The following is an 11945-nucleotide window of genomic DNA, read 5'->3' on the forward strand; positions in this document are numbered from 1 at the left end:
AGTGTGCGCAGACTCTTCAAAAATTAGAGGGAACATTGCTTGTGAGACCCGTATATAGCAGTGCTGCATGGCCTTTATCAGTCGGGTACCATATCCCACGTCCTTTGTGGTGACTGCGGTAGTCGGCACTGTCACGGTACCATGCGAGCAGGTGGAATTCTCGACGTTCCATTCTTGTATGAATCGTAGGTAGGGTTGCATTTAAAGGAAATAGTGTTTTAAAACACTGTGTTTAAAACATTTTTTTCAAACGTGTTACAATTATTCCACAATTAGATAAATATTTTCGAAAAAGATATGAAGTATGAGCTTGCGGACGATGTGCATGTGGAGTGGCTGGAACCATCGGAATCGTCGTCGGTACGACAGCAATAGCATGTAGATATAGATCATTATTACGGAATGGGTGTTCGGATGATGATGAGGCATATTTACCCTATATTTTCAATTACCAATGTCAATCCACTGCAGTAATGTCACAATTAAGGATTAGTGACGCACGGGTGAAAAAATCATGTTTTAAACAAGGGTCATGTTTAAAACAGGTTTGTTTTAAATTTATTTTTGTTTTAAATTCAATTTTAATCGGAGGTATGCCTGGAGGACTGCCCATCGCCATGCAAACGTATAGTGTCTCGAAATGCACATAAACAAAACGCATGCGCATAAACAAAACGCATGCGCATGCGCATGCGAGAAGGATAGGATGGAGAGGTAAAGAGTAAAGGAGATTGAAAGTGCAAAAGACTACGGACATGGACAAAACGCATGCACATAAACAAAACGCATGCGCATGCGCATGCGAGAAGGATAGGATGGAGAGGTAAAGAGTAAAGGAGATTGAAAGTGCAAAAGACTACGGACATGGACATTACGCATTATACGGTGTGTGTTCCTGATGGTTACGTGATACGTTTCCAAATCCCTAATCCGTAAAACAAGTCAATCAGTGCTGACGATTTCTATATGACTCATAATATCGATCACCCATAAAGGATTAACGGGCATGGCAAAAAAGCCGAAAACTGAAATTCAAAGAAGGTTTAGACTTCATAGCACTAAATATCTCTGACTTTTAATTTCTGCCGGGTATGTCGCCGAGAATAAAGATTTCAATTATAAAGTCGGTCTTGTGACAAAAAACACGAAGCACACGGTCAAGAGAGGGTGGAGTACAGAAAACTACTAGCTTCGCTCAACATCAAGGCTATTTAAGCTGCACACTGCTCGGAAGGCAGCGACTAAGAAAATAAGCTTGGTCCAATTGCATATACATTTCGGTGCAGTGGTTCTCGAACTGGGGGGCTTGAAAGCATCAGAAGAGGAGAGCGCGAAACCGAAGTTCATCGAAAATTGTTTTCGCGCTCCACGCGATTTACACCCAGCTTGTATAGGTATTGCTCTGTGTATTGCCCTACTTTTATATTTCAGAATTCTCTCATCAACAGCCATAACCTTCCATGCCATCAAACTATCCGTTGGGATTGCTAGCATTTGGGTTGCACTTTTTAATATTTTGTGATATCATGACAAGGGGGCGCGAAAGTTTCTACTATCATAAAGGGAGGCGTGCCTAAAAAAAGTTTTAGAACCCCTGTTATAACAGAAGAACGTGGATAATGGTTTAAAATAGAGTTAAAATTGTATCATGTTTAACATTGTTTCGAATCATGTCGGCAAATATATATCTGTTAATTAACCGTCACTTTCTAACTACCTAACATCAACACATTCACAGAGCAGCATTTATCAACAATATAATTGAGAAATAAAATTAAAATACGCTGGAGAGCTTAAATTTTTCACTCGGCCCGCCAACGTATATTCAACTTCTCGTTTGGTCCGGGGAGGAAAATAATTGGCCACCCCTGCTTTACTGCGATTGTCTTATATACCCGTCATACATACACACAAATTAATGTTCATCGTAAATTGATTCGCATGTTTTTAATCGGTGCATAACAAAATCTAAATGTTTTATGTTAAGTCTTCACAGTGTTGTGATCTTAAAGACTGTATCCATATCCACATCGCATACATCACCCGGGCCGACTCGGTGTTCTGGCGTCTTCATAGCGTGATCGACCGATCTAAAATGTAAATCGATTAGCGTGGTTCATCGATGGCCATATCCAAAATTTGACGACTTCTTTTTACATATTACGACCCACACAGTATTTTTATTGTGTCGCTTTCAAATACAAAGTCTCACCGTCCTTTATAGAGCAGTTTCGCTTCTTCCATGGTCTGCGGCATGGATTTATTCATAGTTTCCGGGTAGAGAAGGGCTAGTAAGCCTGCCAATAATGAGAGGGATCCGAAAATAGTGCCAAGAAACCACGGATGGGAATGGTTGATCAATATGACGAACGGTGACAGAATACTTCCAAATCTTGCCGCCATGGATCCGACACCCATTCCGTTACTCCTATAAGTATAGATTGCTCCATGATGTGCAGTAGGGCGGTTCAAAAATAACATTTTTTTCTTAATCTTGCGGGCTACATGATTAAATCGTCAGGTTACCTTAAAAAACGACGCACACCAAATTTGAATTCATTCCAACCAATATTCGCGGTTTACGTAGAGTTTGAAAATTTTGAATTTGCCCAGAAACGCAAAAAAATTTTTTTTAAAATTTTTCTGCTAACCCCATGAAATTGTTGGGCTGTCTTCAAAGACTATGCAAAACAAATTTGACTCAATTCTAAGCAGTAGAAGTGGAGTTATATCAGTTTTTCTTTGATAATTCTGGGATTATCCTTGATTGGTGGATAATCCAAGAATTTTCATCGAAAAACTGGAATAACTCCGCTTCTACGGCTTGGAATTGAGTCAAATTTGTTTTGCATAGTCTTTGAAGACAGCCCAACAATTTCATGGGGTTAGCAGAAAAATTTGAAAAAAAAAATTTTTTGCGTTTCTGGGCAAATTCAAAATTTTCAAACTCTACGTAAACCGCGAATATTGGTTGGAATGAATTCAAATTTGGTGTGCGTCGTTTTTTAAGGTAACCTGACGATTTAATCATGTAGCCCGCAAGATTAAGGAAAAAATGTTATTTTTGAACCGCCCTAATGTGCAGTCTTATAAGTGTTTTACTCTGAAACATGTGTACAATGCATAACTGTACTTAAAACCGTACATGAGCAAAAGCCTGCCAACGATGAATTGAGTAATGGTAAGTCTAGTACATATGAATGAACTCTAGCATCCCATTTATTCAGAATCGGCTGCTCGGAATCTCCGATGTGCGAAGGATGCGATGTCATCGAAACAGCCGAACACTTTTTGTTATCGTGCATTAAATACGACTTTCATCGATCATTTTTAATAACCTATTGCAATCAGTTGCATGTACCGTTCACGATACGCAACCTACTCTCGTCATCGCAATTGTCCACCGCTGTCGCTGACTTCGTGATAAGTTGTAATAAGTTCATTCAGTTTGCTTGATTTGAATTTCCTGACGACCGTGGCGCACAAGGCCATAAATGGCGAAAAGCACCACTCATGTTTGTAATAATAATAATAATATGAATGAACGCCAGGCGAACAGTTTTCACGATTGGCCATGGACACATTCGGTATGACGTAGCTTTTGTTATTGCTCAAAATGAGGTTTGTTACTAAATATTACATGGTTTATTGCAAGCGTCGCATGCACTTCCAGCAAGATGCGGTTTATAGTCGGTGTACGGGGTAGGGGTTTTCCTCTAACTCAGTGGGGGGCGATTTGGATATTGAATGTGGACGGAAACGCTCAGGGTGTGAAATGGGGAGCGCTGGGCTTAGGGGGGCGGTATATAAATGGCCTCGCAGTAGATTGCGTAGTAAGGACATATGATTATATAGTGGGACAGTAGTTCTATATATCCCTGACTTCTCTTTGCAAACTAACATTCGACAAAATCTGTCAAATCACGTTTTTCGTTGCGCTCATCGCGAAATATCCACCGACGATGATTCCACGAATGCAGTGGTTTATTTTAATTCATGTAAAATGAATTGGCGTACTTTTGGATTACCCGATTTCCCGTTAAAACACTCCCGTCACGCTAGCTACTCCAAGTCGTTTCCACGCCGTCCTATATTTTCATTGTATCGTAGTTTTGTGGCGTTTTGAAATGATGAAAATATTAATAAACCGATACTTAACCCTATTCATGATGAAGGTAAGAGCTTGGTGCAGTACTAAATTTAATGTGAGCAAATCTCTACCACATTCTCAGTTGATTTAGTAGTCACACAAAGCAATAAAAAACCAATACAATTAACTTCCCCTATTGCCGATCGCGAAGGAGAATTCGGGATGTGTACACTGTAAATCGATCTCGAACCAAATGCTATTGGCCCGCAGACCATACCCGATGGTTGGTATAACAACCTGGATTTGATCCCGAAAACAGCACATACAATTATACCGTTAATTGGTCGAGTGGTCTAATAGTGACGTCCCAACCCGAAACCGAAATTCGACCACTTATCCATTGTTTTTTACTACAATCCTTAAAATAGGGGGGCGCCAGACCCAGGCAATTTTTGGAAGGGGGTGATGGAGAAAAAGGTTAAGAACCACTGCTCTAACTCAATTCCGGAGTAATGCTCAGTCAGGGGAGCATGTTATTTTTTACTTCTACACTCCGGATTTTGTATATGGTAGCCAAGGTAAAATAAATATAAGGAAGTCAACTGTAGCCGGAAATGGGAATTAGATTTACCAACAGGTGAATCAGATTACAACAAAAGGCTTCAAGTAGAATTGGTAGTACACGTATGTCAATATGCCTGTGAATATACCTATAAAAATGCCTATAAATGTAATAGGTTATAATTCCTCATTTCCATTGCTTGAGTCCGCGAGTAAATTAGTCCGTAGGCTAAAAGGTTCGGACACACTGGTGCATTAATGCGCGTAACTATTAGTGGATTTGAAAACGATCCAGTTGGTAGAGGTGCCATATCATGAATATGTCACAATCGCACACCAAGATTCATTTTGATCGATCTAATTTTGAAAGGCAGTTATTTTTCCTTTTCTGTTTTTCGTTGAGCAGTCAGTTCACTTTCTATAGTCTGGAGCCATTTTCTTCTACGGGCTCGAATGACCTATTGTCCCGGACAACAAAGCCACACCAAGCTCAAGTCATTGATGCCATTTCTCCATAGTGAGAATCATTGAAATCGATTAAATTGTATACCCAATGCTTTAAATCAAATATTCTAAATAGTGAAACAGAGTGAAACAGAGAAATCATCAACATTTTACTTCGATTTTAATGTGGTACCGACTTTAACGTAATTATGTCACGGTTAATGTGTGACAGATAACGTTTCACGACTGATGTCATTTCGACTTACCTCAGCATAGTGGGGTATAGCTCAGCAGTGAAGTTGAAAGCCAAACCAAATGCTGAAGATGCGAAGAGCTTTCCTGCCAACGCTAGTGCGACACCCGTGATTGCAATACCTGTATTCATAATGAAATTGAACAACATTAGTCGAACATCGCTTAATGAAATAGCTATTACCCTGACTTCCGTTTGCGAACAACGTGCAAAGCATGTTTCCAATCAACGTTAACCCTGCTAGTGTGAATGTTGTAAAAAGCAAACGGACTCGACCAAACCTGCGAAAGGAACGGGAAGATGTGATTAACCAATTTTCATGATTCGATAAATGTCATGCACGAACGCAGTTGCGATGCGCACGCATAAATATGAAACGTGCAAATAACATTTATGAGAAAAACTGACGACGACCGAAATGATGAAATTCATCTGTACTCTACTGCAATGGTTCTCAATAGCCGGACTGTGACAAATTTCCCGTCGGTCCGCCAAATTATTCAGAATTTTATATCTGAATAGTATATTGGAGTTCTGTACCTCCAAGAAGCTCTTTAATTTTATATCTCAATTACAAAATGTAGGAAAAGAAATTGTCCGTTAATTAGTGAACTGAAACATTAAATTTTAAATTAATTGAGAGATTTGGTGCGATTTGTGTGTGCGTGACAATGTTGCAAGTTTTGTCCGAGCCTGTTTAAAAGTAACTGACGACTCGTTTCGTACAAACTCTTTGTGAAAGAAAACTTCGTTAAATTCTGACCCTGGAATTAAGCGACACTTGACAGTATAGTAGCAAACAACAAAGTCGCATTTCTTTCGAAGGGTATCGGACAATCAAAATCAAGCTATTGGCCTTTAAAAGGACTTCACGAGCTTAGCCTTGCAGAAACTTTAATGTCATCATTATATCTATAATGAAAAAGGAAAGATTAAATGAATTTTAGAATATTTTGTATGAATTGCATATTTGTAGTAATTTAATTTAGGGTTAATTTTTGTTTTTGAAAGGTTTATCGATCCGCAACAATTAGTTTGAAGTTTTACGGGCCCGAGGGGTCATAAATGTTGACAACCACTGCTCTATTATGACTTCGCTGATATCTAATGAATGAGTCTAATCTGCGACAATATTTCATTCATTCATTCATTCATTCATTCATTCATTCATTCATTCATTCATTCATTCATTCATTCATTCATTCATTCATTCATTCATTCATTCATTCATTCATTCATTCATTCATTCATTCATTCATTCATTCATTCATTCATTCATTCATTCATTCATTCATTCATTCATTCATTCATTCATTCATTCATTCATTCATTCATTCATTCATTCATTCATTCATTCATTCATTCATTCATTCATTCATTCATTCATTCATTCATTCATTCATTCATTCATTCATTCATTCATTCATTCATTCATTCATTCATTCATCATTCATTCAGTCTTTCATTCATTCATTCATTCATTCATTCATCCATCCATCCATCCATTCATTCATTCATTCATTCATTCATTCATTCATTCATTCATTCATTCATTCATTCATTCATTCATTCATTCATTCATTCATTCATTCATTCATTCATTCATTCATTCATTCATTCATTCATTCAATCAATTCAATAGAAAAATAGATTTATGTCTGATTTACTACCATGATGTCAAATATATCGATTTCCAATGACAATGAAGAATATTCGTCAATCATAACCACCTGAATACGTGATGCTTGTAGGCAAGACCGGGTTCAGTACTCCGAAAAAGTAGAAGTACTTCGTTACTGAGCAGTGAGCACCTCTGACGAGAATATTCCTTACATGTGGAAGAGCAGGGTAAATTTGTAAATTTGTGTAATTCGCATGAATTCAGACCCAAAACGAGGCCGTTGAAAAAAATTCTGCATCAAAGTACGACATCATTCATTCATTTATACCTTATAACTGGGGCGATTTTTTTGACCTGAAAAATGGAATATTTTGACCTAAAAAATCAAACTCTTGAGATTTTTTGATTTTAAAAAACTTCATTTTGACAACATTTTGACCTCAATTATGCAAATTAGGTTTTTTCGCACATAGTGTTAGAATTGTGCGACTTATCTTCATTTCTCGTTGAAACTGTCTGACCTACGAAGTAGTTTGGCCTGAAAAAACTTTTTTGACTTAAAAACTGACAATTTTTTTACAAGAAAAATAATTATTTTATCGAAATCTGAACCTCTGAAGAATCCCAGTAGGTACATCACGCATTATGATCGAAATAATTAAAATTTGTTGTAGTACAACGAAATATTTTTCCCTACATTCTCGGATAGAAAGTGTCTGTCCTTACTAAGTAGCTTGCCAAGAATATAGAAAGAACGTTCAACAGCAGCAGTTATTGGCTGGCAACACTGAAGTTGTGCGCACACTGCTAGTTACACACCGTGTTGCTTCATTCAGACAATGTTGTCTACATCACAATGGTTCATCATGCACTTCTTGGTGTAAGAACCAATGCCCACACAGCCTGCTTCAGTTAGGATATTGCGGTGCGTTGAGCATAACACCATATTCGTTTCCTTTGACCGTTTATGATCCACAATGAGCAGACAATGGGCCGTATACAACGGTAAGCCTATAAAGTAGGCTACAAGCTGTAAAATGACAAATGATATGTTCGCTGACAGGGCAAACATCTACAATAAAACGAAATGAAGGTTACAAAATAATTGTAAACAAGTTTGACACTTTTTGACTTATTTTGACAAAAAAGTCGCCCTACTTGACACTTTTGTCACGAAAGAATCATTTCAGTGCGAATCAGTTTAGAGTGCAAGTAATTCAAAATACCTGTCCATGGTTGGGATCAGAAAGAAGGCCGCAATGATTTCTGAGCAACCGTTCAGACAATTGTTCACGAATATACTTCCGGACAGAGTTCCGACGTTGAGCGCCAACCCGAAGTAAACCAGACTGGCCACAAACCTGAATTTAATGTGAATTGTTCGAATATATGCATAGCCACAGTGATTTTTTCGGTGTTTAGTATACTATAATGAGAGGTGCTCAAAGTTTTCTTCGTTGCTAATCAAATAGACATAGAAGTTGAGATTTTCAAGACATGTCAAAACTGTTTCGAGTTGAAGTAGAAAATGAACGGCATGACAAGTGTTCAACTAAGTAGCTCAAAAACAATATCTTGTCGGAGGTGTTGCCGCAGAATTCCACCTTCGCTATGGACCAATGATTCTTTTTATGACGCATGAATGATGGTATTGGCGCCTCGAATCTATCACTTAACGTGGCGCACTGCATGGTATTGGTCGCATATTATGGTTTGGCTTAAATCGTTTAGTTTAGGGGCGTATTATCGTATTTAGGGTTGTATTTGGCTTTTATGTTATTTAATTCGTAGTGTCTGTTTGTATTAAGAATTTGGATTGTGTTATAAATTATTTGGTCAGTTGTATAATCGCTGGGAATTTGGATCATTAAAACCCGTACTTCACCCAAGAAGACGCGTGTTTAAGTTTCAACCGGAGCGAAGACAGCTGACAGTGCTGACAGTGTAGATTAGGCCTGAAATTTCTGCGGTTACAGAAGAGTCGCATGCTTTTTCAATTAATTGGAAGTGGCTGCTGTCTGAATTGCAATAGGTGTATTGGCGACCACAGCAAAGTACCAATGCCACTACAAATAGGAACAATCTTCAATTATACATAGATTTACCACTATACAGGGTCTATATCTCGCGATTTTTATGACAACATCACCCATAAAATTATACCTGCATCTGCTGGAAGGAATCATTTGAGTAATTACCATGAAAACATGACATTGAATGTGATAAGTCTCATGCGGAACGGTCTGAAGAGGTCGACAGACGAATATCGCCTCCGTCGCTGGACATCTTTCTGCAACAACACGAGGAAGTATAGGGCAATGCGTTATCAATTTTCCTCAAGCGACAACATTGATGTGAATCTTAGTTACAGGCACGCACGTTAGCTAGTTAGTTAGGAATTATGCTAGCACGGTGGATTGTTCATGACCGTATGCTGGAGAGTTGTTCGGAGAGAAAAATATTTCGACTTTCGGGCGACGTCCTATAGATGAAATATGACGTAACAGTGTCAGACTAGTGACGTCAATACGTCAAATTCAGCCTGATACTTAAACAAAGCATGTATGATGATTGGGGAAACGTGGAAGGCTACTTAATAAGCCAAATATCATATAACAAACCGTAGTTGATGTGGCCTTTCGCCAGATGCTATCATCCAAGGTTTTGCCGTTTCTGTACGCAAATTTATAGCAAACTTCTTTCCCCTTTTCGTAGTGCCCTTTTGCGAAGAGCCAACGTGGCGATTCCGGTATCTGAAACCAAGTACGTTCTGTCATTTACTATCACGCGATGTAGCGACGGTTTCGTGTGATACTTACGAAGAAATGAAATATAAGGTAGGGCATCGAAAACAGAGTGAGAACGAAATAGTAATGTCTCCAGTTTCTGAAGAAGTAGGATATCAAAGAGCAGAGCATGTAGCCCACACTAAATGGGAAATGAGCTAACAATCCTGCCGCTGTCCGGTGTTTTCCGCCGACTTCGATCGCTGTAAATGGAGAGGAAAAGGCATAGCCCCATCGTGAACGACAACTGTTAAAGTGATCCCGCGGAACTCTATCTATATATAGATGGAAACATATCAATCGGCCGAAATATCCAATGTTCCGTTAATTCAACAAAAAGAATGACCATTATCAAAAAAGTACGCATACGTTTACCTATAGCGGTAATGAGCATTGATGAATATAATACTTCGTAGGCACCATATCTATTTCGCTTGATTAAACATATCATGTGAAAAGGATGATTAACTAGTAAAGGTCAAACAGCGGTCGCAATATACACTCACTATCAATTGCATCATATATCGCACTTCCTGCTCAAGTTTTCGCATATGTGTTTTGGCTATATGCGTCTAGCCACATTAAGTGAAATTAACTCTATATATCTATTAATGCTGAGGGATATACAAACCGTATAAAGTCAATGCCAAGTTCGACCCATGCGAGGTAGCAGCGACAAAAAATCTTGCAATCGTAAACATTACGAACCAAGGCGAAAATGTAGCGATCAACCCAAAAATTAAAGTTCCAAGGTTGAAGTAACATAATGCCGTTCGTCGCCCGTAGCTGAAAGTGCAAACTACACTTTAATTTGTCAACTTATTTGACATAATATTACCAGTATCACTAAAAAGGTCAAATATACTTACTTATCTGAAATGTAGCCGGATATCAGCGCGCCTGCAAACATGCCAGCGAAGAACAGGGAATTCGTAATTGTGTTGAGGATTGCTAAATCGCACACAATATTCCACTGGAAAGAATATAGTGTAATTTTTCAATGTCATTATCACTAGATTTTCAGCTTGAAAAGTATGTGATGACAGATATAATGGGCTTCAATTTTGGATGATTTCATGAGCATGATAGAAATCATAAAACTCCTACTGAAGCATGAGAGTAAGTGCTTTCTGACATTTACGTTGCCATCCCAACCTCGGTAGCGATCGTGTTTGTAAATATGGATGTGTCGAAGTGATATCCCATGTCACAACTTATGTGTGGTGCGCTCTTATTAACGCAATTGTAAGATCCATCGCACAACTCCAAATCATATCCATATCTGCAGATCAAGATAATATTTGAGAACAGAGATCGTAATTTTCCGTTCGCAAAAACGGTGTATACCGTACAGCACGCAGTAAACACCCTGTACCTGGAGCAGGTATCATATCTCTTGCTGGCCTGATCGTACGGCGTCGTTAGATATAGTATTTGAGCTTCGCTTAGGTTTGAGTAGATGGTTCCATTATCAATCGGGGGAACGTTGCATCTAGCAAAAATACGGATTCACTGTCACGTTGTGCATATATATATAAACCATATAAATTCAAACAATTGCATACCTGTAGGGAACGGGGGCAGTGTAAAATACTGCTGCCAATGTATGCATGCCGGCAGGTACAGCTATCCAATAAACCATAGCAAATATCTGAAGTTGATATGTTCCGAAGTGTCCGATTTCGTCCAAAACGATGTCGAATTCAATCATGCTTGCAGCAGTCAATTTAATGTATCATTAAGTTTATGAAGAGCGCTAGAGAAGCATTTTGAAATATTGTGTGATAACGGTGATTTTCGCAACTAATTGTAGAATCCAAGGTCAAATCTGGCAGCATGGGCTGCAGATATAGAATAATAACGGTATGAAGTATCATGTAGGCTACTTACGTTATTTCTTGAATTTAGATCGTTAGATTATTGATTGATGAAGTCATGACCTATAACACATGTTAACGAATTTATACCAGAACATGAACAATTATAATATTCTGATGTATTCAACAGGGACTATCGCATATTTATATATTACATCTCAGTTACACCTGTTGGATGTATCTGGCACTCTGAAGAAATCAATATGCTGAGAGACCCTCGGAGAAAATCAATTTGTCCTGTCCTGAGAGCTCCTATAGACTCCATGCATCAGTCGATAACTATTTTACGTTTGTACTGTTTTAGTGCCGAAAC

At 38.5% G+C, this 11945-nt stretch overlaps 1 protein-coding gene across 2 annotated transcripts; it reads right to left on the reverse strand.

Moving 5' to 3' along the window:
• Nucleotides 1–1932: 1932 nt before the first annotated feature.
• Nucleotides 1933–11621, reverse strand: LOC145454545 (organic cation transporter protein-like). 2 transcript variants are annotated; one of them, XM_080332524.1, is made up of 13 exons: nt 11321–11621; nt 11131–11247; nt 10911–11037; nt 10625–10728; nt 10387–10541; nt 9789–9958; nt 9591–9722; nt 9168–9259; nt 8196–8330; nt 5532–5629; nt 5362–5470; nt 2213–2428; nt 1933–2090 (listed from the first exon to the last, which is right to left on the reverse strand). In XM_080332524.1, the coding sequence occupies exons 1-13, from the start codon at nt 11464–11466 to the stop codon at nt 1991–1993; spliced, it is 1701 nt and encodes a 566-aa protein (XP_080188650.1). In that variant the 5' UTR covers nt 11467–11621; the 3' UTR covers nt 1933–1990. The 2 variants fall into 2 exon arrangements, with proteins under 2 accessions (XP_080188650.1, XP_080188649.1); XM_080332523.1 differs by having other exon boundaries at nt 10911–11247.
• Nucleotides 11622–11945: the final 324 nt, after the last annotated feature.

This window comes from Botryllus schlosseri, chromosome 13 (assembly GCF_051294905.1).
Source record: "Botryllus schlosseri isolate E-star chromosome 13, Bs_hap1, whole genome shotgun sequence".
Taxonomy (NCBI): domain Eukaryota; kingdom Metazoa; phylum Chordata; class Ascidiacea; order Stolidobranchia; family Styelidae; genus Botryllus; species Botryllus schlosseri.